The 26,266-nt window shown below is 38.1% G+C and overlaps 1 protein-coding gene across 2 annotated transcripts in view; it reads left to right on the top strand.

Annotated features, from left to right (window-relative positions):
• Positions 1 to 26,266, top strand: part of cog5 (component of oligomeric golgi complex 5) — a 68,226-nt gene that overhangs the window by 23,302 nt on the left and 18,658 nt on the right. For both annotated transcript variants that reach the window (XM_062443547.1, XM_062443548.1), the window contains exons 7-11: positions 9,535 to 9,665; positions 16,384 to 16,543; positions 18,003 to 18,115; positions 18,241 to 18,318; positions 24,537 to 24,618. In XM_062443547.1, the coding sequence (XP_062299531.1) occupies positions 9,535 to 9,665; positions 16,384 to 16,543; positions 18,003 to 18,115; positions 18,241 to 18,318; positions 24,537 to 24,618 (564 nt within the window). The remainder of the gene's footprint in view (positions 1 to 9,534; positions 9,666 to 16,383; positions 16,544 to 18,002; positions 18,116 to 18,240; positions 18,319 to 24,536; positions 24,619 to 26,266) is intronic.

Below are 26,266 nucleotides of genomic sequence, written 5' to 3'. Positions count from 1 at the left end.
CAGCGTGCTGTGAGGACAGTGTGTTTATCTGCAGCTAAATGTGTTTATTTTACATTGCCTTCATGCAACACATTTACATTGCCTTGCTATCAGCTCACTGATAACAGTGTTAGTATATGATTGTGCCGTGTGTTAGTTTACCTCTAGACAGAGACCATTCCTCAGCGATCCACTGGTCTGTCGGAGTGCTTTCCTTCCCCCGTGGGGCTTTTTAATCTCAGTCCCCAAAGGCAGCGTAGTGTGGCACGTCCCCACAGGTGATAAGCCTGAGTGGCTGAGTCGTAGCTTAGCAGTCCATCATTCACAGATCATAACATCGCCACACTGTTGATGCCCTTTCAAGATGAAAATTTTGACTGGTAGAGAACCATGCAGCCTGCAGGGGAGTGAGAGAGATACTGACACTGCTGCTCTGCCTCCCCCTCTCTTCCCTCTGCTGTGCTTCTTTTTCTGTCAGTCTGTCCTGCTTTCTGCATCTCTCTGTATCTGCCTCCAGTAGCCCTTCCTACTCATCCATCGCTCCCTCCCCCTCCTTCTCCCCTCTCTGAAACAGTCTCCTCCTTCTCTTCTTTTCCTTTTACACCTCTGCGCTTGACTAATTGGATTCCCAAAGCAGACTTAACATAAAAACACATTTTTCACTCTCATATCTTATCTCTCTTTCTTTTCTTTTGATGGCTTTCTTTGTCTTTTGTATCGCCTTTAATCAGTGGGATGTTTCCTGCAACCAGACAAAATACAAATCTGGGTCTTTTTTTTGTGTTTGAGTCCTTGTTTCCCTCCCTTTCCCTGTTGGCCATCTCTCCACAAGTTTGTTTGTCATTAGAAATCCCAGATCGGAAACGGTGACCATGACAATACTAATGGCATCATCCTTCCTCTCAGGACTTTGGCCACTCCTCCACTGTTGGTGTTTGCATAGTACCTGCCGGATGGTGCATGCTTAATTGTCCCAATCTGGCCACCATTGGAGCACTCACAGTGTTGCTCTTATTGCCTGGCGAGTATATCTGCAAGGTAGCTACTGAGAAGACTAATTAGGGCTACTTGACATTGGCATAGCAACAACAGCACCGCCGGCCAAAGCAAACCCAGAATGACAGATCAGAATTCAAATCGGGGCCCGTCTGTTGTCTTCCGGGAGACCTTGATAGTGATACCTGATTTTTTTTCACATCTCCCCTCGATCTGGTCATTGTATCTCGCCTCTTCATCTCTCACTCTTCATCTGTTTATTCAAGGAGTGTAAGCAGAGATGATAGTTTCCAGTCCGACTGTTTTGACATGCGCAACTCAGCGGGAGGCATGTTTTCCCCCCAGATACTAGTCTTTAGTGAGAGAGAGAGAGAGAGTGAGAGAGATAGAAACAGAGATGGGGACAGCAGGGTGATGGAAAGGGGAAAAAAGACAGGCTTTCTGTACAAACATGACAATGATATAGGCGAAAGGCAGAGCTGGAAACAGAGATGGAGACAGCTTGAAGACCGTGAGCATAAAAAGACAATAATGTGCAAGAGGCTATTTTCACACCTAAAATTGCTGTAAGCACAATAGAGTGCAACAGAAAACATTCATAAATGTTTAATGAATGTATTAATATTGCAACCTGATATCTAGGCTGTCTGCTGGCTAGCCTAAAGGCTGCTGGCTGTTGTCTAGTCTCCAGCTGGGCTATTTCAAACAGAGGTGCATATGAGTGAAAGGAAGTGCAGGGCTGTGTTTGTGCATGTGCTTTGTACTTACGACAGCGCAGTCATGGACTTTGCGCTTAAGGGATAAATGCCACATGAGTAAATGCTGAAGCCTTGATGATGATCCCGCGGCATAGATGGCTGCCAACTCAAGGTCAAGATCAAGATTAAGATTGTCTATAGAACTAATAACAACATGAGTCATGGTGAAACTCAGAAAAAGCCATCTCCTTTGAAAAATAACAATAGGTAAATATAGGTATACTTACATCTTCTGGCTAGTGTGTAGCATAATGATGCAAGATTTAAAGAATTTCCTTGTGGCTTGACAAAAAACTGTCCTAACACTAGATCTGCAAGCAAGTGTAACAGGGTCCAACCACTCAGGTTCACCAATCCAAGGTGATCGGTAGGGTTGGGTATGTGTCCTTGATACCCTTTTAAGGTATTGACCAAAATAAATTGATACCAAATAGTATCGAAACGTCTCCTCTCAAACAATACCTGCAATCGATCCTTTTTGCATACAGAACTAGAAAAAATGATTATTTGAATGGACTTGCTCACAGCCAATCAACACAAGCGTTCTTCGATTTATTGCGACAATTTTAACAATTTGAAGACTTTCAAAATGCATTTGTGTAAAAAATCAAATTATTTAGATGTGGAGGAGTGGTGGCATTTTATGAAGTTTAATGCTTCTATTCACTGTTGGCATCGGTATCACTTTAAGGGTCCTTGGATTGGTACTGGTATTGTCATTTTTTTTAAACGATACCCAGCTCTAGTGATTGGTTAGCTGAGAGCATTTTAACAGGTGGTTTAACACACGTTTGTTCATTTGAGCAGACGCGGAAGTGCTCAGAATGCACACTGTCATGATCTGATCCAGCTTTGGACCACAAATATGATTGAGTCTGTGTCTGCTGCAAAGCTTTTCTCTATAAACCATTTTATACCATATTTACAAGTGAAATAGTGTTCTCTCAAAACCTGAGAGGCAAAACCCCAATGAATGTACAATCAAATCAATCACATAGTTTCTATTTCTTGTACTTATTGTAGGCGGCTGATTATATTCTTGATTGTTTACCTGACTCAATTTTGCTTCTTGCTGCTTCAATAACATAAAATCCGCCAGTATGTTGAATACTCGATTCTTGATCTGTTAATATTGGATGTGATTGGCTTCTCATTTTTTCAAGAATTACAGTAAGCCTCTTTCATGTGAACAGCTCCAACACTGAATGAGTAAAGGCAGGGTTAACCGAGCAAATTGGCACCTAGCTTCAGGCTACTAACTTTCTGGTTTGAGAAACTGAGACTTTGTTCTTAGCCCATTGCGGGGTCTATGGTCTGAGATCTTAGCCTGAGGATGCTTTTGGAAAACAAGGCAGCACTGGGCTTAATTGAGCCAGGTATTGAATCTTTTTAATGCTCTGGCAATGGCTGTTTGAGTAGCCGAGCGATGGGTATTTTACAATGTTTTCCCGGCCTTGATAGCAATGTTATATGGATTTTTTTTTCATTCAGTCCATTTACACACATCCGTCTGAACACCTGCTAAAGCAAAATTGTAGTTATTAAAATTGTGAAAACATGCACAAGGTTTATCTTAACACGGCCTCTTGTCCTTAAGAGAGCAAGTTTGAGAGTTTAACTGCTACTATTACGAACATAAAATTACAATTTATTAAGAACTCATAAGATTTATATGGAAAGGGTAAAAAATTGTTCCTCTACAGAGATAGCTATCATCTTTTTTGTTTGCTTTTTGTATCATAAAACTAGTACAACCGTCAATTTCCCTTACACTTGGTGTTCCCTGTTCAGTCTATGTGCCATAGTTATCTACCACTGCAATGTGTTACCTCAAGTCTCTGTTAACCCAGTGATGTGTGAAGATGTAAAAAAAAAAAAAAAAAAAAAAAGTGTTAATGGATCATTAAGAAGGACATCTGGATAGTGGTGGGGGAGCTAAGGTAATGCTAGCACAGTAAATCCTTTTTGACAATCTAAAAAAGTAATCAAATTAAAAATAAGAAATGTCTCTACAAAAGTGAAGAATTGTCTGCTTGTGCTTGTTAGGTAAGAGTATAAAAAGACCAGGCAAGCCATTTTTAATGATATTGGTGTGGGCTCTTGTCTATTGTAATTATTTTTAAACAGTAAAACTATTAATTGGAAAATTTGTCATTACCTAGTAATAAAAAATGTCTAGTTCTAGCCCAAGTCTATAATAGGTAGAATAAAAGTACAGCCAAGGAAATGAAGAGATAAAAACTATACATTTTATTTCTAGTATCCTGTAAGCTGCCATGAATTAATTATTATTTTTGTTATGTTATTGTCCTCTAAGGAGTTGGGATTTTATAACATTGGTGATTAAGGCTATAGGAAGCTGTAGCTGCCCTACAATAAAAACTTGAGAATGGTTCATTTGGTTGTAGGTTTGAATTTGATTAAAAACCTACTGCAAAAGATGTGATTATAGCTTAGAGCAGAGTGCATGAGAAAGAAGTTTGTTTCTTGTTGTAATGTTGCCTAACTGTTCACAGAGATCAGTGAATGCTTGGTTGAGATATAGAAGGGTAAACGCTGAATAACTAAATAGCTGGCTAATTATGACAAATGACTGTCATATGACTGATGATGTTTTTTTGTTTCAACAGATGTTTGCAGTAAAATAAAATTTTATTGGACCTTTTAAGCAAATGCGCACACAGAGCATCGCATCATGGTTTACACTAGTTGTGACAAACTGCACCCTGGCAGTCAACAGCCCTACTGCTTCTTTATACACATTATGTTTGAGAAGCTGTTACAGGCATTCTTCTTCTTGAAAGCTTAAAAACAACATCCTGCACAAAATCTCTGATTCTGCCAGAGGAGTCTGCTTTATGCTGCTACAGTCTCTTTTTAATCAGCTTACCAAGGGGACTGAATACTTGTCAGACGTGATGGGTTCTTTGAAATGCTGTCAAATAACTGTAGTGGAATAGAAAGTACAATATTTCCCTCTGAAATGTAGTGGGGTAAAAGTAGCATCATGGAAATACTCAAGTAAAGTACAAGTACATCAAAATTATACAAACAGTACTTGAGTAAATGTACTTAGTTACTTTCCACCAATGCATTTAAATAACTGAAACCAACTAAAGGCTTTTCAAAGCTGTTGTGCTGTAATAAATGAAACATAATCATGACTTGAAATCATTAAAAACTTAACCTCAAGATTTTCATTTTTACTGCGAATGTATACACGTTCTTAATACAGGTTATTGTTCTCCTTGATTACTAATGATGGGTATGCACATTGGCCCTGAAACACACCTATCAGTAGACCCCTTGTGGGTATCATTTTACTATCAAACAGAATTCAATAAATTATAGAATTTTTGGTTGAATGTCACAAACTGCTAGTGTAAATTGAGAGCTGTGTATTTTTCTGTATGTATCATTTATTGGTCATATTTGGGTGAAGATATGAGTGCTTGGAGCATTGTAAGCATGTGCTTACATGGACTGGCAGAAGTGGACTAGGCTGCAGGAGTGATTTGAGAAATCTGTATGGATTTTTTCATCAAGTCATCAGGAATAGTGCTGGACTGTGCACTGATTTGATGTATTGGTCTCAGTCGGAATTGCAGTTTACACGATGCCCACTGGCCCAAAACAATTTTCTCTCATACACTGTAATTACTAAAGAAACGGCTGTAAAGCGTTCAGTTAATTATCTCCATGACATTCGTGTTTGCAGGGAGTCAGTAGAAAGTCAGCTGTTACTATGGGCTCCTGCATAAAAGCCTGAAAAAGCTTTCTGATGAATGCATCCAATGAACGACAAACCTTTTCAAAACCACTTTTTACGTTCAATTTGGTACTCCTTCAAAACTACATTGTCTGTTGCTTTGAACTAACTCTGCTTGCTGCTTTTGAATTGAACAAATCATCAGACAGCACAATCCTTACTTCAACATTCCCAGCTGAATAAGTCACAAATTAGCAGGACAAAGAAAAAGTAAGTAGTTTACCAGGTGTGCTGGTTGTCTGCAGTCCCTAATCAAACATCATCGTCTCTGTGTCTGTTTCTGCTTGTACTATTCCTTCCTACATTATTTCTAACTGGTCTGCTCAACAAATAGCTCTAAATATGTCCATATTTTGTTGTGTCATTGCTAGTGCTGCTCATGAAGGTCTGTTAGTTCAGTGAGGAACACATTTCATTTCCTGTAAATTCTTTACAATACAAGTCTCCTGTTATTTTGTCATTTAAAAGCTTATGATTTGAAGCAGTATAGCAGGAAATGTTGGGTTTGTATCGGTGGTAACTTAAAACCACTCTGATACGGCTGCCCCTCAGCAGGCTACTGGAAGCTGGTCGATCAGAACATAAAGGGCCATATAAGATAAATAAAGAATGGAGTCCCAGAATAAAAATACAAAGCTGGAAATAAGCATAACACGTCCCCTTTAATGTTTAATGAAGCTGGTCTAGCTTCTCTTACGGAATCCCTGTCAGGACTACCTTTCACCTACACCTCAGCCTTCTTCATTTGTCCTCAATGATAATTATTTCCTGAGTGTTTAATATGCTCTGATAAGGGGGAAACAGATCCCTCCCTGCTGCCTGTCTCCATCCACAAGCCAGCTGGCTGATTACCTCTGTCACCAAGGTGATGCTGAAGGGGGGTATGCTCTAACATTCTACAGTTTTCAAGCATGTCAATGCTGTGATAAATTCCAGTGTTGTAAAGAATGTTTATATCCATGGTTAACTTTGATTATTGGTAATATATACCTCATCATCATGTAAAGCATGAGCTGAATGAATTCCCCCAACAGAGAAAGCGGGGCACATCTGTTCCAGAGCACAACTTATCCCCTGGGAACCAACACATAATATCCATTGGCCTGTATTGTCTGTCATTGTGTTTATGTGTGTGTGGCTTCAAGCATGGCGTATCAGACAGACCTCTGAGCATATTATGACACAAGTCAGAAAAGATCAACCTCTTTCTTTTCCTGTCTGTCTCACATACACACATATCTAAACAGGCAAAGGGATGCGGGGCTCAGCTGTTCTATCGCGGTCCCTAGCAGGCGCTGTACTTTGGTTGAGGCTTCAAATGGATTGCTTCGGAATTGAATGTGGCTTCTGTCCAATTCCCTGGTCATATGCGCCTCAGCCCGCCACCTGCCTGATAATACTCTCCGTCTTTCTCTCTCCGGGAAGAAAAGCAAACAATATGCAGCTCTAGACAAACAGCACATCTGAAATGGTTTGATATGAGTCCCCACTCCCCACACTTCTCTGCTTCTCATCTCATAATCAAGGGCTGATTTCCCTGAACCTATTGTCTTTCTGATTTAGCAAAACACATGGCTGTCAGAAAGATGTTGATACTTAGGAAAATTAAAATTAGGGTTGTAATCAAAAAAATAGTTTGGCTGATGGCATGAGACTGAATGAATATGAAGCTCCATGCTTGTCATGTCAGGACTACCTTTCACCTACACCTCAGCCTTCTTCATTTGTCCTCAATGATAATTATTTCCTGAGTGTTTAATATGCTCTGATAAGCGGGAAACAGATCCCTCCCTGCTGCCTGTCTCCATCCACTACTTGATGCAGTGACTGACCAGTGTATGGAGCTTATAAATGCCTTTAAGGAGAGACTGTGTGCCGTTATCTCCATTAGAACAATTATCAGGTCTTGCCCCTCAAAAATGCAGTTCTCAGAAATGATCGCTATGCATGCACAGGAAGCAACTAAGCACATTGGCACACACAACACTCAACAATAGTGGAAAGTTTTGAAGAGAAACAAATTGCTTCAGCGTTGGTGTCATTGCCTAGTAACCTTTCAAAATGTTGCTGTGTTTAGTTATGTTTCCATTGTGCAAAACTGTATATTCTTTGGGACATTTAACTTGGCATTGGCTTGGGTTGCTTGGCCATCAGCTGTGGCTCAGGAGGTAGAGCCTTTGTCCACCAATTGAAAGATTGGCAGTTTGATTCGTGGCTCCTGCAATCCACATGTTGATGTGTCCTTGGGCAATATAATTAACCCTGAATTGCTCCCAGTGGCTGTGCCAACGGTGTATGAATGTATGTGAATGGCTAGTCTCCATCTGATGAGCAGGTCAGCACCCTGCGTGGTAGCCCCTGTCATCAGTGTGTGAATGTGATGTAATTTAAAAGTGCTTTGAATGGTCAAAAAGACTATTTACCATCTATCCCATAGTGGATATATTTTAATCCTTCAGGTACACAATATATACAGGCCAGTATGTGAACAATGCTTTCTCTTCCCTTTTAGATTTTGACCCATGTAGTATCTCATTAAAGTTCCATGCTCTGTGAAGTTGCTATTTAGTCCCCCTCCCTCTTCCTACATATCAACACCACACCACACTTGACAACTTTTATTCACTTCACTTCTGAATCCATCATATAAAGTTGCCAGAAGGAGTTGTACCAGCAGGCCATGGTTTAGTCACACTAATCAGCCTGCATTCTCCCATCACATCTTGACTGTGCTTCCCTGTTCCAGCCTGCTCATCTCTCTGCCTGGCCCGGCTTCTCTCTTCCTTCCTGGCTCAATGAACTTCCCACACAAGTCAGGACTGCAGAGTCACTGTCTCAAAATTCTTAAGAGACAAGACACTTGATGTTCGCCCATTCTTCACCATGCTTTCTATAAAAAGAGCCTTGCACTCCGATTACTTGAGCCCTTTTCCTTATTTGTACATCATGGCACAGTTGTAAATGAGAATGTCTCAAAATGAACAACAGCAACAGAAACTATGGGAGGAGTTTCACTGTTATTACTGTTAGAATCAACATGGCAGAGCTCAAGTGTTTGCTCAAGGCACTCATGGCTTGCTAGGCAAAATCACACATATAGGCAAGGGTTACATCAATGCCAATTTCATATCATCCCAAGGCGGGATTCAGTTGCAAGGCAAGTCAATATTTCTTCCTCTAATGCTCGATGAGGCTTTACAAAGCCAGTGGGTGGGCGAACGATGCAGAAGCAAAAGCAGAAAGGAAATGTTTACCACACAGTCAGAAGCGTTATGTGCTTCTTTGAAACAAGTGTTGCTGACAAATCCGTCAAGCTGACTAGTCCCGCTGTCATCTTTTCTGTCAACGGGATGCAAAATAAATAACAGTCATGATAATTCAATCATAAAGGAGATGGGTTGTTGAAGTTTCAGTCTGACTAGGCCATTGACTTGTTTGAGAAAGGTTATTGCAGACGCTTTAATTTGAATTATTTGAACATGATGGACCACTCTAGTGACCATCTACCTGAGCTAAAAAATATTGGGGTTCTTTAAAAGACATGATTAAAATATCATAGGCTGAGTTGAATCTAAAAGTCTAAAGTTTAACACCCTGTTTACGGTTTTATTTCCAATCCAGTGTATTACACAGCTAACACAACATAAAAAATGTGTAAATGTCCAAATATTTAGGCACTCTCTTTAAATTTGTGAGATCATATTTAGTGGTGGTGTTGTATCGGAATTATCTGAAATGTTTCCATTACGCATATTAATGGAGAAACACTGGCTATTGGTAAGCAATATGATTCATTCTTATCAAAGACCACCACTAACCATGGCCTCGTAGATTATTTTATTTTGTGGTTCCAGACCAGATGATGCATGCATGGTGAAAAAAAATCCATTGTCAATTGAGCTCCAGTACTGTGATTCACCATGGTAATGTGGAAATAAAGGGCCAAGCCTCCATTGTATGGATGGAAATGCAACAGAAGCTTAAAATGTTTTAATGTCATTGTTTTTTTCTTTTTTTGTCTGTTTGCTCCAGACTATCTGTCTCAAGGTGTGGATCTGAGTGGCATCGAGGTGATTGAGAATGACTTGCTGCTGATCAGCAGAGCCAGGCTAGAGGTGGAGAACCAGGCCAAGAGACTACTGGAGCAGGGCATGGAGATCCAGGTACACACATATGTTAACACACACACACACACACAGCACACACAGCACACCCAGAGAAATAATACAGTCCTTCTAGATTGTCCAGGGTCTGCTCTGAAACTTTAAATTAGACCAAGCAAACATTTTCAGGAATGAGTGAAATGTCAGCGAAACATCAGTCAAATCTTTAACTTTTCAAACAGTGACCTGGGTCTTCATTTACCACATTTGTATGCTGTTCTACTTCTGTTTTAGTTTACTGCTGATATTGTTTGCTGTTAATGGAAACTCAACAGTAAATTCACATTAGTGTTGTGGTGCAGCCTGTGTTTTTGATTTAGGTATATTTGGTGTTAAAAGTATCGCCAATAAATCTGAATACTTCCTGACAGATGTTTCACATTAAAAGCCTTCAATGACTCACACACCTTAATTTCCTCTTTGCTTCTGGGCTTTAACTGGTAGGTGATTCCAATTCCCTTAAATGGGTCATATTATGTTTGTGGTTTTGCTGGTATTAATATACTCTTATGATGTCAGATATCTATGTTGAACATGGTCAAAGGTCCAAAACCTGTTCATGTTTTTCACTCTCATACTTCAGATTGGACTCTGGCTTGAACATTTACAGATGTATTTGAGAAGTTTCCATTTCGAGTAAAGATCAAGAAGAAGTAGTGAAATTCTACTACTGTAGTTTGTTACATAGTTACTCGAGCAGCCGGAAGCTGCTAAAACGGCCTATTTTTAGACAGAGGCTGAACTGAGGGGCTGCATAAAGGTCCAATATAAGTTAAATAAGGAATCATGCAAATATTTTCCAGTTGAGCCCCAGATTAAAATACAGACCTGGAAATATGCATAATATGGACCATAACCTAGTGGCCTCTATTTGTTGGTGCTGGACATGCCCCCCGCTATTCATTTAGATGCTGCCATTATTTTAATACTGAATTTTATTTAAGAATTTATTGTAGCACTCTGGGATATTAAATGTGACTAAATATGTAAAAATAAACCCATGCAAAATGCACAGGCAAAAAAATATTGCCCACCGCCGTAAAGACCCAAGATGTGATTCCTGGTGGATTAACTTCCAGCTTAGTCGTGTCTTTAAACAAACACAATTGGCCATCTTCATAGTTGGCAAGGATTCTTGTTGCTGTAGCAGTGACTCCTGTTGACTTTATAGATTGCTTGATTCATCCCCAAAGTTCTTTTGGGTATTTACTGTGTGCGTACATTCTGCTTTCTGTATCTGACGAAAAAAAAACCCCCAGAACAAAACAAAGAAGCAAGAAGTTAGCCAGATACAGTATATACTTCTTATATTCTTCTTTTTGGCTGACTTTGAAGACTACTGAATATTAATAAGGGTGAACGCCTTCATGTAAATGTGCTAGCCAAGCAAATCCCACAAGCAGTCCTATCATTCCACCCAGCTGCCATTTCTGTTCCCTGGGTGGTAGCATTGTATATTCACTTTGCTCTCTTTAAGAGAATAAATAGGTCACAGAAATGAAAGTACCCTATCAGTCCTTGTGCATTTATACTCTTGGAATAAAAAGTAAGATTCCCCTGTGTCTTTCATTTCTTCCTAGGTCCGACATTTTTTTTGTTTATGTAGATTTAAAGAGAAATAGTCATTTGATCCCTGAGCAAAACAGAAAGACAACACGTTTTGTATATGAGCACCTTGTATATGTGTCGTACTGTGATATACATGTGAGAGAGGGAGCACATGTGAGCTCTGCTAACCTTCATCTGCCCCAGAAAGCCTTTTTCTCAAGGGGACAGTGTCCCATTAAAGAAAGTGTGTTGTTGCGTGTGTGTGTGTGTGTGTTTGTGTGACAGTCTGTTCAGTGTCCACGCTGACATCTTGCCAGTGTCCAAAAGTGTGTTCTTGCTGTATTTCACCTCGTGCGCTCGTGGCGCAGTCATGTTCTGCTTTGTTTCTCCTTGAGTCGCAGAGAGATGATGAAATGCTGATGAGGCTAGTGATAGCGTGCAACACACGTCTCTCTACAATCAGGAGCAACACGACAGGACCTTCTGGGTTTCACAATCACAGGATGTCTCACATTTTTTAATTACACCTCTCCTCATGCTGTTGGAACAGTTTTTTTATTGAAATATTTTCCCTCCGTAGAATTAATAGTGAAAGTAGTAAAACAGATTTTTTTGGACTATCCTGAAAGAGATGTTGCTTTGGAGTTTTTCAAATGACATTTTTTTGATGCTTTTTGGATCTGATTTCTCTTACTGTTGATGCCAGCACAATTCTCCTTGGTATTTTATTTTTGTCATGCAAGTACTTGTTTTTCGTAGTAGTAAATTCCTGTTAAATGAAGTGTACTACTTCTGAAATGTAGTGAAAATGATGAGGTCACACAGAAGGGAAGTGCTCAGGATCAAGTCTGTCTTAACTACTTAACTTCTCAAATAAAAGTCAGTTATGAAATACTAGCCCCTATTAAAGGTTGGGTAAAAAAAAGTTTGGACAATGGTAGATTCACTCGTATTATAAGGGCTCATATCATATCTTTTCAGTCTCTACTCCCCTCAGAGTTTCTAAAAAAAACTGTGATATTTGGCAAATAATGGTCAGTCTCTAATATAAGCCTGTTTGAAATAATGATATGTAGTTTTGTTAAATCAGTGGTCTCCAACCCTGCTCATGCAGAGCTACTGCCCTGCATGTTTTAGGTATCTCCCCACTTTAACACACCTCATTCAAGTATACGCTTGTTATCAGGCAGCTGAAGCTTGCTAAGGGGTTTGATAACAAGTCAATAATTAGAATCAGGTGTGTGAGAGTGGGGAGATACCTAAAACATGCAGGGCAGTAGCTCTCCAGGAGCAGGGTTGGAGACCACTGAGTTAAATAAACAAGAATTTACATCAAGCTCAATCCATCGCTATTTATTCAATTGGCAGACACTTGTGTCCAAGTACAAATGAGGCACAATGCAGTGATTTACATTATTCCCACGCATACATGGGAAGCAGTTTGAGATTCAGTGTCCTGCTCATGATATGTGAACAAGAGGAGCTGAGTATCAAACCACCAACCATTGAATTGACACATGGCTTGGTTTACCATTTGACTTGCAGCACTGCAGACATACATTCCACCTAAAATGACATTTACCTTTTTCTTAAAGCTCTTTTAAGACATATTTCCTTTCACTGTTCAATATTTAACCTAAAAGATCAGTCTTTTTTTGTTTGTGCCATCCAGTCTGTTGATCACATCTGCCACGTTGCTGTCAGACTTACAGTAGCTTTTACAAAGAGAGCACACAGAGCTCTTGGGATTGATCAGACCTACAGTAACTTTTACAAAGAGAGCACACAGAGCATGAATCCCTGAGTAGAGAGAAGCAAAGACTGAAGAGGAAGCAGTTTGTAAAGGGACAGTAAAGGATTAAAGAATGAGTTTGAGAATCTTTAATCAGACGAAAAGGGAAACAAAATATTCTTCTGGATTTTTTTTTCCTTCTCATTTAAAAGTGTGTACCTGATTAGAGTCAGACTTTGTGGGATTTTTTGACATTGTAAAAGTAACAAATATAACAGAATTATACAAACATTGCATTTTAGAAAGACAAATTCAGTAACGCTGTGACAGTCTGCTACTTGGTACTGGTGTTACTTTTCAAGGGAATTGAGGAATTGCAAAATAGATAAAGTGAATCTTTTTTTTATTCAATTCTTTGTTTATTGTTTTTTATAAATTGAAAACAAACACTTCATACAGCATCCCCCCATAACACTCTCAGCAATAAGGAAACATTTAAAAAAAAATTAAAAAAGGAAAAAAAAGAAAGTTAAGAATATATCCACACAATTTAGAAATTAATATTCCCAACATACTCATAATTAATCATAAGTACTAATATATATATATACAATACACATATGTACACCCATACCAACACTTACATACACACATTTACACATACACATACATTCAAATATATAAATTTAGCATTAAAAAAACTAAAAAAAAAATAGATAGAATAAACTTACAAAATATATAATAGGAAGAAAATAAACAATAATAACAGTTATTATACTAATAAAATAATAAATAAATAAATAATAATGATCAATAATAAAAAAAAAGTGGGCCATCCTCTTCTCTCATTCCAATTAAATAAATTGTAATTGCCAAATAAGGAAGAACTGTAATGTATTAACCAAATAAGGAAGAAGAAAACAATCTTAATTTGAAGAGAATGGATTGGTGGCAGGTGTTGTTATCTTGTTAACTTATGAATTTACAGTCAAGTTACTTATAAATTGCATAAAAGGTGTCCACATCTCATGGAACTCTTCTGCATTGCCTTTTACTATGTACGATAAAGTAAATCTTTACCACTGTACTTCACGAAAGAAGCAGAATCCTACAAAAATGGAAATATCCATGTTCATTATAAAAGAGCCCCAATATTGTCACAGTATTGATTCATGCTGCGCTAATGCAGTTTCACCTACATGACGTATGCTGCTGGTAGGCTTTTATAATAAAACATTGAGGTAACTAATGAAGGAACAGCAACACCAAGTAAGAAAACAGCATAGTACAATGTGGATTACTTTTTAAATGTGTGAAAGCAAAGAGAGGCTAAACAGGTGTGTCTGAAGAGCTTGACGGAGTGTGAAGTAGCAGGATACCGGGACTCTGTGGGGCCCGTCAACAGTCTTAGTGACTTGTTTTTACTCCTACATCTATGCAATAGTTTGTTGTTTTTTAAAAAATTAGACACATGCAATCTCTTTCTCTCTCTCACACACACATACACACACATACACAAACAACACACTCCTCACTCCCCTGTGTATTTCACCCTCAGAAGTATTTTTATCCTGACTACTGTTGAAATAGCCTTGGCTAACAACTTCATGTCACTGCGTTATGTGTGTGGACATATGTGGCTCTACACACACACATACATATGTACTGTTTACACACACACACACACACACACACACACAAACACATACACACACACACAGCGACAGCTTCTTATATCAGCTCTGGGAGTTGTTTATTGTGAATGTTATGTAAGCAGTTGGACATGCTGCCTTGGCTGTGTGGGAGCTAGTTTCACCTCAGCGCTCTGATTGTGCCAGCAGAGACCCTGTAGCCCATCTGTTGAGTAGGAGCTCAACTGACCCACGTACAAAAAAAACTCCTCCTCTCCTCATCTCCGATCAGGAACTCTGGGGAGTGTTGAGATGATGATGTTGACCCGCTGCTTCTCCAAACTTCCTTTTAAATGAGCAACTATTTAAAGTGGACATTGGGGCCCCAAATTGCTAAATGAACCACTTGCTTCACAGTCGAGTGATTGATTCAGACCCATTCAAACTAATTTCGGTGTGTAGTTTATAAAAAAGTTGAATGTATTCAGTACAGCATTCATGTTTTTCCCCTTTCATAATCTAACACACAGAGTGACAGTCCTCTGCTCCGGTGTATGGTGGGTTTATCTTGCCTGAGTGAATATAATGTGGTATAAATCTAAACTTAATTTGAGTTTTCATCTCTTAATGTCTTGAATCATGAAATTGGACCTCCTTACTGAGAAACATACAATTTATAAAGTAATCTGCATCTCTCATTTTATTATATAGCAACATTTACATTACCAGCAGGATCACTTGTTCAAAATGCATCCCTCTCTACGGTTTCACCATAGAGTGTTCAATATGGAAGAAGCATACACCATATTAGTCCACACCTGAGATAAGATAAGATATTCCCTTATTAGTTCCACTGTGGTGAAACTTACAGTATTACAGCAGTGAGTGGATAGCAAAAATAGAAAGAGCATCAATAAAAAGAATAAAGAACAATAAATAATAAGTAAGTACTCAAGCAATAAAACAATATTAGTAAAAAATATAGTAAAAAAAGTAACGTACAAGAGTAATATTAAATATAGTGGTGTAATTATTATTATTATTGCAAAATCTTTTTGTTGTCTTGTCATAAAGAGAATTTCATCCTGTTAACTCTCGAGGTCACATGATAAAATGTAAACATGGCTGTTCTCGCCTTCCTTTTAATTTTGGCTTACCTTGAGTTTTTATCCTTATAAGGAGTCTTTTTTTTTTTAAACATTCTTACATTATCTGTTTTCTTTTTCCTGGCAAGAATGGCCTTCCATAAAATCTTCTCCGTCCCAAGTAAAATCATAATAAACCTTTTTTAGACCTCAAGCTAAATTTTATGAGCTGGCTTTCAGGTGATTCATTTACTTTTTAATTTATTTTTTAGATAACAGTAAATAGTTTACTTTTTGAGTGATGGAATACAATAGTGTAACACATCATTCTCCTCTGTTGCTCTGTGTTTCCTCACATCACCCTCTTCTTTTTTAGGGAAACGACCATCTCAACGTCTTAGTTTAACATCTGTGTGGAAGCCAATGTAACTGTCTGCCTGCTCTAAAACAATTCACACAATCTACTCTTCCCTCTTCCTCTCATCTCCTCTCCTTTTCCTGCCTTTGCCTTGCTACGTATTCACAGCTCTCTCTCATTAAATCAATGTAAGGTATATTTTTAGCTGTTGCTGTCACCTCTGTGCTCACTAGTGAGTGTTTGTGTGTGAAACTAGCAGACCCATTAAGTTGATTAAGTTAAAAACAATACCATGGACAACTGCCAACTTCACTTCCCTCGCTCACTCTCTCACTCTCTCTCTCTCTCCTTTTTTGTGTGTCAGAATCCGACCCAGGTTGGCACAGCGCTGCAAGTCTTCTACAATCTGGGCAGTCTGAGAGAAACCATCAGCTCTGTAGTGGGGGGTTACCGGACCACCATACAGGACAACATCACCAGCGCCCTTGACATCAAGGGCCTGACACAGCCGGCCAACCCCAGAGGTAAGAACCCAAGAGGATGTGCTTATGTGTTCTTACTTTCAACAAGCAGTTTTTGCATACACACACACACACACACACACACACACACACACACACACACACACACACACACACACACACACACACACACACACACACACACACACACACACACACACACACACATTGTGGATACATTGTCCTCATTTCTAAAAAAGATGAAAGACAATGGCGTTTGATAATTTGACCTAGTTCATTAGTTGGCTTCATCCAAAATAGATTATTATACCATGGCCACAGAGAATAGTCTGGCTGGAGGGCGTGTGTTATTTTCATGGCTCTGATGTAGCGGTCACATCATTGTTCTAATTAATACACATCATATTTTCAAATAAGCAGACTTTATCAGGTTAAGGATGCTACTGCTGCATTTCTAGGAGCATTTTGTGGATCATGTACACTTAATACAATGTGAACTTAGCCAAAAAAGTGTGTGTCAGTCTTTTTAAAAACACAAATCTTACAAGGGAAAACTGGAGATATTCTATATTTTTCTTTATTGTCAGCAACCAATCGAATCGATCTACTAACAAGTACTGTGTGTGATATCCACAGTACTCCTCTGTACCACAGAGCTCCATTGTTGTCCAAAAACTATTAAAAATACATCAATGAGTCACACTGTTGGACTGGGTAACATGTTTCTTCATTACCATGAACACACACACACACTGCAGTTTATTCTCAATCCCACACACACCATCCTGTTGCCAGAAATACTCACTAGAATGCCAAATGTGGATTAATCCACTGCTTAAAGTAGTCCCCAACAAATACACTATTTCTTCTAATTTAGTAAAGTTTGTTACAGACTCCAGAGATCAGCTGTTTTAAGACATTACTGAGTCCTTTTTATGAATGAAACATTATATTTATGACTTGTTTTTAAAGATTTACGTCTCCCAGTGGACTTTGAGCTGAGTGTAGCAGACAGTAGTGAGAGATGAACTAATATGTAGTAGTTTTTGGTGTTTAGTCTGGAATATGATGTCTATTTAAAAAAATATTCTTTTAAGATTGGCATGTCTGTGAAGCTCGTCTGACAGTGTTCCTGCATCTGTGCTAAGAATCATAAATGGTTATAAAGCTTGAATCAGCTATTTTAGGTGGACAATAATGGGATAATGTAATTGGACTCAAATGAATATATTTTTTTCGCTTTTAATCTGTGCAATAACAATATCAACTCAGGTACATTATCACTCAACACCAATTATTACTCTTGTACATAATGTTAATATTATTTTTTTTGTTTTTCTACTATTGTGTTTTTATTGCTTTTGTACTTATGTATTGTTCTTATTCTTTTATTGATGCTCTTCTATTTTACTGTCCACTTTGCTGCTGTAATGATGCAAATTTCCTCATGGTGAGAACTAATAAAGGAATATCTTATCTTCTCTTAATTTCTCTACCCCAGGTGCTCCTGGCAGAGCAATGCTGCCAACACCAGGGTACACTGCAGCATTCCGTGCTGCTCTGTGGACAAACCTGGAGAAACTGATGGACCAGATATGTGCTGCGTGCAGACAGGTACCAAGCTTGTTCAGAATGTTGAATAAGACACTTCAAACAAAAAGTGAGAGTCAGCAGCTCCACATCCTCCATGCCTCATAAATTAGGTATGACGTTTTTTTTTTTTTTGCTTGTTTTTCCAGGTGCAGCATCTGCAGAAGGTCCTAGTGAAGAAGAGGGACCCTGTCACTCATGTGTGTTTCATTGATGAGATTATCAAGGTGAGTAGGCAGCACTGCTCACAATTAGTGTTAAATATTTCTTATGACCTGAAGTGGTTACAACAAATAGGAGACATACAAATGTAGAGGTTTTAGCAACATATTATATATAAGAAAGTATGGGGATGGACAGAGTGCATGGGTGAAAGATGTATGTGCATGATTAAGCGTGCAGAAAAAGGAACAAAGTCAATATAACACAAACCAAAAGCCTGTAGGGAGGAGCAGAAAGCTCCATGCAGTCACAGGAGATTGAACCACTGCCACCGCTGCAGCTGGACTTTAATGACCTGACAACCAGGTCATCAGGTGTTGCCAGTTAGCCTAACGAGCACCTGCAGAGACACAGCAGACAGGTAAATGACAAGACCAAACAAAGATGACACCAGGGTTCATCACAAGTACACACACACACACACACACATACGTTCTCATTTTTCCAGCACAGAAGTACTGTATAGTGTAAATGTCCTAAACTAATGTCTGCTTACTTTATGTTCCTGAAGGTGGCACTTTTTTTCAGTTTTTAGGATTTTATTTTAAATTTAAATGAAAAATAATTCAAATAAATTGATGACACAATATTTGGTAGGTAAATTACATATTTACTATATATATGTTATTTTAGTATATAGATTTGATAAAAGAACAAAGAAATAACGATTCAGTTTAGTTTCCATTTCTAAGTGTATTTGTAATATGCATTGATGAATTATTTATGAATACAACAGTTTTCAAGATAAGTCATAAAAACTAAACACAAACCATGTAGATTATTATTACTTTACTTGTTGTAGAAATGAGTGTTTTTGCATGCTAGGATTTACATTTTTATACACAAATACAAAAATGATTTAAAAGTTTTAAAAATAACAAAGGTTTAAAGTATCCATGACATCAGTTTAACAGTTTTTGAAGTGGATTGTAGAGCACAGCACTGTGAATGAACTAATGTGTAAAATGTTTTTGTTAATGTGAATGCAGATTTATTCAGAGAGAAACATAGAGAACAAGAAAGAAAGAAGAAGGCAAGAAAGAAAACTAGTGAAAAACAGCAGCCTCCTGGCCCCCGCAGGTCCCGCTGGCCTTAGTAGTAGTTGTAATATCAATAGTAATCATGACAGTCATTAACACATCATCATGACCATCATCAGCATCTCACTCTCTTACCTCCACAAAAACCTAGTTGTGCAGATCAGAGCAGGAGACTGTTACTATGGAAACAAAGCTCTCACCAATTACCCAGAGATGGAGGTGTGAGTTGGAGACCTAATGACATGTCTAAATGCAAGGCTCCTCAGCAGTACAGCTGCACCATCACTCTTCAGTGTCATGGACATGAGTGAGCGCCATGTGTCCACAAAAAAAGAGAGCCATATGTCATTACTGTCAGCAGTTACTGCATCAAAACCTATTTTTCAAGAGGATGAGGTGGTACAAGCTTCTGTCTCATCCTCTGATTTCTTTTGTCTAATCTATGTATGCACATTACGAAAACGAGACAAAGGAGATAAAGAGACACCCGAGATGTGAATGGTGACAAATGAGCCCTAACGCAGTAATATTTGGCAGAGTAGTGGAGCTTAAATGCACAAACCTCTCCTACTAGACATTCACCATTCTGTCTGTGTCTCCATCTTCAATGCAAAAGTCTGTGACTGAGTGATGAAGTTACACCATTAGGAACTTCAGTCAACTCGGCCAAATGTCGCCACTTCCTGTATCTGTCGTTTCATATAAAAGCCCTTTGATGTTTCATACGTGGCCCAGCCATGTTCTAGGTTTCAACCTAGTCTTTTTTTCTCTCTAAGATGTAGGATCACTGGTTGTCTCCTCCGCTCAATCATGGTTTCTTCATGCGATAGCAATTAACCCACCACCCACTCATTCTAAGCAGAGAGACAAACACACTCCTCTGCTATGAAAGCCAGCAGAAGCATCTGCCTTTTAGCAGGATGGAGGTCTGACAGGTCTTTTTCTCTCCTGTGTGCAGAGTGCTGCTGCCTGCTATTAACACGCTCCAAGAGACAAGATTATAAGACTCTGGTTCCCTGTCAGGGTTACAGTTAATCTTGTCACTGCAGGTTTTTAACCCTTTGTTTCATCATATTCCCGCTCACATCTTTGATTTGTTAACCCCTTACAAGTCTGATCACTGTTGGAGATCCCCAGCAGGGCCCTGTGACTCCTCTCTATAGCTAACCTGCACTCTGTTTCCTAAAAGCAACTCAAAGGACAGGTTCAGAATTTTTAAATTCATCTTAAAACAACAGTCAGGAGTCCAAATTAACTTTAAACCCTGTTTTTCTTGCTTTTATCATTCCTCCTGTTCATACTTCCAATGTTAGTGATGGAGGACAAAATCCACAGTCCTCCTTCTGTGTAATAATGTATTTAAAAGTTGAAGCTTCAGCGTCCAAATGAGTCAAATCAAGTCTTCTATGTTTCAGCGTTACAGTGTTTTTAGTGCCAAAGTCTTTTTGTTACTATTCTTCCACCACAGCTCAACAGGAAACACTAAGAGGGAATTTGATGCTAAACAGACTGTAAATGTGTCAGATATCACTTGATATGACTAACTCACACTGATGAAGCTGAATAGAAGCTGATCATCTACTTTTAAATGACTGTGTGGACACACTGTGGATTTTGTTCTCCATCACTTCCATTGAAAGCACATTTGAAGGAGATCTTTTAAAAATCAGTATGAACAGGAGGAATGATTACTGAGAGGTTAATGTACCTTTTAAAGCATGAGAGGTATTAAGTTTTCTTGTAAACAGTTTCATAAACTATGAAACACAAAGAGACAATTTGAAGTTATTGGGGAGATTCTTCTCATATAGATTAGTTCATAAGAACTATTTCCCTTTTGCAGTGTGAACAGATTTTCAATGTTCATTCATATAACCTGCGTGGATGAATAAATGAATATAGAGTAAAAAGCTTTCATGCAGTATGTGAGCAAATAAGCATTCAAGGAGAATAGTAACTTAACATCTGTACTATATTCAAAACAGGCACCATCATTTGTTCTGTAATAGCATTCAATGATGACATTGATGTGAGAATGTGTCAGTGAATTCTCTGTGAGGAGCTCCAATGAATGTCCCTCGCACTTAAGATGATCGTTCATTTTGTTAAGATTTTAATAACAAAATAAGCTTTAAAGTCCATCAGTGATGCAGAGTGAACAATAAAACTGTCTTCTTCCTGCTTGTCAGAACATTTTTATCTCACTGCTGCACAAAGCATCTCTTAAACAGATAGCTGAAGCCAGCAATGTTACGTATTCCATGTTGGAAAAGAGCAAAAGGTCAGTTTAAATTCAGCTTGAATCTGTGAGGTCTAAAAAAAACAAAAAAACTGTGGAGTGCTTTTCCTTCCTCCATAAAACATTGCAGAACAGGTTTTTATATATTTTTTATTTTTTTATTATCTTAAAACCCACAGTGTTAACATCCATGTTTGTCAGCGTGCAGCCGTTCTTTTTCGCTATTTTTGGCGCTTTAGCTGTGTTTCTCGGAGCGTTACTGCCACCAGCTGAGCCGAAGTGTGACACTGTCACCAGAAATGTGTTGCATCTCCTGGATGCTCATCCAAGTGCTTATATGTCCTTATGTGCATGCATCACAGACAAAACACAATGAACATCTAAAGTTACCTGTTTAGTGCAAAGCTTAATGTTAAATGACACAATTCTAAGGCTTATTTCTATTCTTTCTTTTTCAAAAGACCACTGAAGAGAAACTCTCATTTACAACAACAAAAATGCAAAACAATATTAGGTAGGTAAATAGAAGATGAATGAATACATTTAAACAGGAGAGATTACAGTGAAGATGAAAAACATATGCAAACAGCCTTCCTGAAGACCTGAGGGCAGCAGAGAGTGTGGATAGTTTTAAAAGCAAACTTAATACCTACCTTTTTAATTTGGATTTCAATTGAATTTTATTTATTTATTAATCTGTCTTTAGCCTGTTTTACTTCTTGGACTATTCTGTTTGTTCTATTGTATTGTTCTACATAACACATCTTTTATGTCTGTTTTACGCCTTGTAAAAGAGTTGTATAAAGTAGGTAAAACATTTCCGGTTTCACCCACTTTATTCTATAGTGACTTTATTTTATTCTTTCCTTTTATATATTTTCCTGAATTCTTATTTTTAATGATTTGTTGTTTGTTCTGACTATGTAAAGCACTTTGTGTTACATCACAATGTATGAAAAGTGCTATACAAATAAAGTTTGAATTAAAACAGGGTGTGAAATAAGGCCTTTAAACAGCTGTAGTGGCAGTAAAGAATCTAATTTGCTCTGTTTGCTGTACATACTTTTTTCAAGATGTCACAAGTATCATAAAAATATCACAAGAATTCTATGTAATGTCGTATCACTAAGTTGGTGTTACTAACCATCCCTCCTTGTGACGTCTGCAAATATGATATTTTGCCTGATCAATAATCCAAAACCTGAAGAGCTTCAATTGTCAGTTAGTTTCTGCTAATCGATTAACTGATTGATAATAGTTTCAGCTCGATTCTTTTGCTGCTATTCAGTTGTGTTTCACACCCAGGTTGTGAGTCCATTGAGAGAGAAACAGTGGATCACTTACTATAAGTGGAGGGAGTGAGGGTGTAGTGGCTGTCTGGAGGAGAGGTCAGACTGCTGGGCAACAGATCTGCAGCAGCCTGCTCTAATGGAGGGTTAGAGGACAATACACAGACACATGTCCAGTCCCATTAAATCATTAAAGCACTGTCCTTAGTCAGGGTATGTGTGTGTGTGTGTCTGTGTGTGTGTGTGTCTGTGTGTCTGTGTGTGTGTGTGTGTGCCTATCTGGCACCACTTTGTGATTTTTTTCTGTGTTTCTTTCTTTCTTTCTCTCTTTCTTTCTTATGTTCACGCAGAAGGTTTTATTGTATTCAGACTGTAGTGATAACTGTATTTCAAATGATCACTGACAGCTGTGTTGTGCAATATCATGCAGGTTTATTTGTCATAAAATTGTTATTTTTATTGTAGTTTTGCACATTAACACACATCAGTTTGTGCTGAATGTTAGTTTATTATTGTTGAAATATGAATATCATTGCTTTATTACTTTTGGATGAAGCTGCCATCTGGAGACACATTTCAGCAGAATGTTAATGTAACCATGTTGAAAACAAAATGATCTTCGCATGGCAGATGATGGTGTAGAAAGAAATGTTTTTCTCTATCTAACTATTAACTCACACATATCTTTGTGGTGCATTCACATGTTCAGATTGTTCAGCGATGTCCAGCTTCAAGTCCTTTAAATGGAAACAGTGATAGCCAATCAGGAAAAAGGTAGTGAGAGGAAGTAGTTGTTTTCCATGAACATCTCAGTAAATGTCATTCACAAGGCCTGTAAGGACAACAAGATGAACATTTAGACAATACATGTGTATGCCAAAATATGTTTGATAAATGAAGTCAAGGAAATAAAAAATGAATAAAAAAAGATACAATATGATAATAAAAAAAGAAGTAGATAAAATATTAAAAGAAAGAAGCAACCATTTTTTGTCTGTGGACAAGCACTTTTGTCCTAATAAGGGGACTAAATATAGAATATGCATAATCATAGGAGAGCATACAGTAGTCCAGTGTCAAAGTGCTATTTAAAATGTATTACCATTTACATCTTTTTTTCTTTTCTTTTTTCACTTTGATGTCCCCCTCCACTCAAACATGTATTTTGGTTTTTGTTCCTTCACTTTGTTGTTTTATTGTGAAAATGATGTAATGTACAGAGTTAATTTCCCACTTTTGCTGGATTTGTGACCACGCAACTAGTTTGGAAGCCAATCGTGATCCAAAAATGTCACATAGCCAAGTGTGACGTTGGAAACGGTTTCTTTCTTAAGTTGTTTTTTTTTTCAGTGGAAAAACCATAAAACACAAAAATATTATTCAAAGCAGAATATTAGTCCGTAAATGTCTGAAGGGAATCTTTAATAGTTCAATGTTAAGACAGTAATCAAGCTCAGTTTTCAACCATTTCTATTAAAATAAGTCAAATCTTAAAGTGTTATTTCAGTTTCAGATTTTTAGTTTCAGTTAGTGATCGTGAAACGCTTTGCCCTTCAGCCCATCATCACCTTATAACCAAAAACCAATTGAAACCAGTTGTGTAAAGTCATGAGACGAACTAATCTGTGACTGTTTTTCTGTCTACCTTTTTATAGGATGGTCAGCCTGATATCCTATACACCTTCTGGACTGATGTAACCAACACACTCAGTGAGGAGTTTCACAGAGCAACAGAGGGTAAGCGTGCACCTTTTTTCCCCTCTATCCCCCTTTTTAAGATTCCTTTCAGAGGTGTCTACAACTGATTACTGCTGCATTACCACCAGCACAGACAGCTAGTATGAGGCTTCATTTAGTGAGCCATAATCATCAGGCTGTAACAAGAGCTCAGTTAACAGCAGGTAATCAGTGGTGCTGCAAGTAATAAACAGCTTGTTGTTTATGGAGCTATAGTAGCACTGAGCAGCTTCATCAGTCAGTGTTGGACTGGTGTAACCTTTGTCTGTAGTATGTTCATGTATGCAACTACATTAACAAGGAAAACAGTAAAGAAAAAAGGATAGAAATGAATGGCTGCTCGAAAGTAAGAAGGCAAGGCAAGGCAGCTTTATTTATATAGAACATTTCATACACAATGGCAACTCAATGTGCTTTACATAAAACAAACATTTAACAGTAAGAATTGGAAACAAAAAACAAAAACATGCAATTTGAGAAATAAAAATAAAGCCCAATAATAGTAAAAACATGGAAACATTAAAACATACAATTACCCCCCCCCCCCCGCCCACACACACACACACACACACACACACACACACACACACACACACACACACACACACACACACACACACACACACACACACAATTTTAATAAAAACAAAGTACAGAAAAATAGAAAGAGAGAGAAATAAAATACTAGAATAAAGCATTAAATATAAGGTTGCAGCATAAAATAATGATTTGCTTTAAAATCATTAAAAGGACATAGAGTGCAAATGAAAGATTAAAATTTAAAGTGCTTTGAATGAGCTCAATCATAAGCACAGGAGAAGAGAAGTGTTTTTAACCTGGATTTAAAAATATTCCCAGTTGGGGCTGATTTCAGTTGTGCTGGTAGTTTGTTCCAGTTGTGTAAAAGCTGCTTCACCATGTTTAGTCTGAACTCTGGGCTCCACTATCTGACCTGAGTCATTAGATCTCAGAGCTCTACTGGGTTTATATTCTACTAACATGTCATTCATGTATTCTGGACCTAAACCATTCAGTGATTTGTAGACCAGTAGCATAACTTTAAAATCTATTCTATAGCTGACTGGGAGCCAGTGTAAAGACTTTAGAACTGGAGTAATGTGCTCTGATCTCTTTGTTCTGGTTAAAACTCGAGCTGCAGCGTTCTGAATGAGCTGCAGTTGTTTAATGCTTTTTAGTGGGAGTCCAGTCAGAAGACCGTTACAGTAGTCTAGTCTACTGGAGATGAAAGCATGAATCAACTTCTCCTGGTCTGTTTGAGACATAAAACCCTTCACTCTGGATATGTTCTTAGAAAGAAATCTGTTTTATTCTTAAAGCTCATGCCTCAAGTAAAGTTGAGGGAGACTACTGGCAGCTACACAGTATTACATGAAAATTACATATACAAAGCAGCATTCAAGCCATTTATCCTGTTAAAAAACATCTGGAATATAAATGAATCAGGCGGTCAGTGGTGCTATTGTTATGTGTCAGTCCACTGGTTTAGACTAAAACATCTAAGCAGCTAATTTGATGGATTGTCCTGAAAGTTTCTACATACATTCATGGTTTCCAGAGGATGAATCTTAATGAATGTGGTCCCTGTAGAATCCTGTTATGCCACCAACAAGTCAAAGGACAATAGTGA

Source organism: Scomber scombrus, chromosome 22 (genome assembly GCF_963691925.1).
Source record: "Scomber scombrus chromosome 22, fScoSco1.1, whole genome shotgun sequence".
NCBI classification, from domain to species: domain Eukaryota; kingdom Metazoa; phylum Chordata; class Actinopteri; order Scombriformes; family Scombridae; genus Scomber; species Scomber scombrus.
Note: the sequence above shows the minus strand (reverse complement) of the source record. Positions and strands in the feature narration are given on the sequence as shown.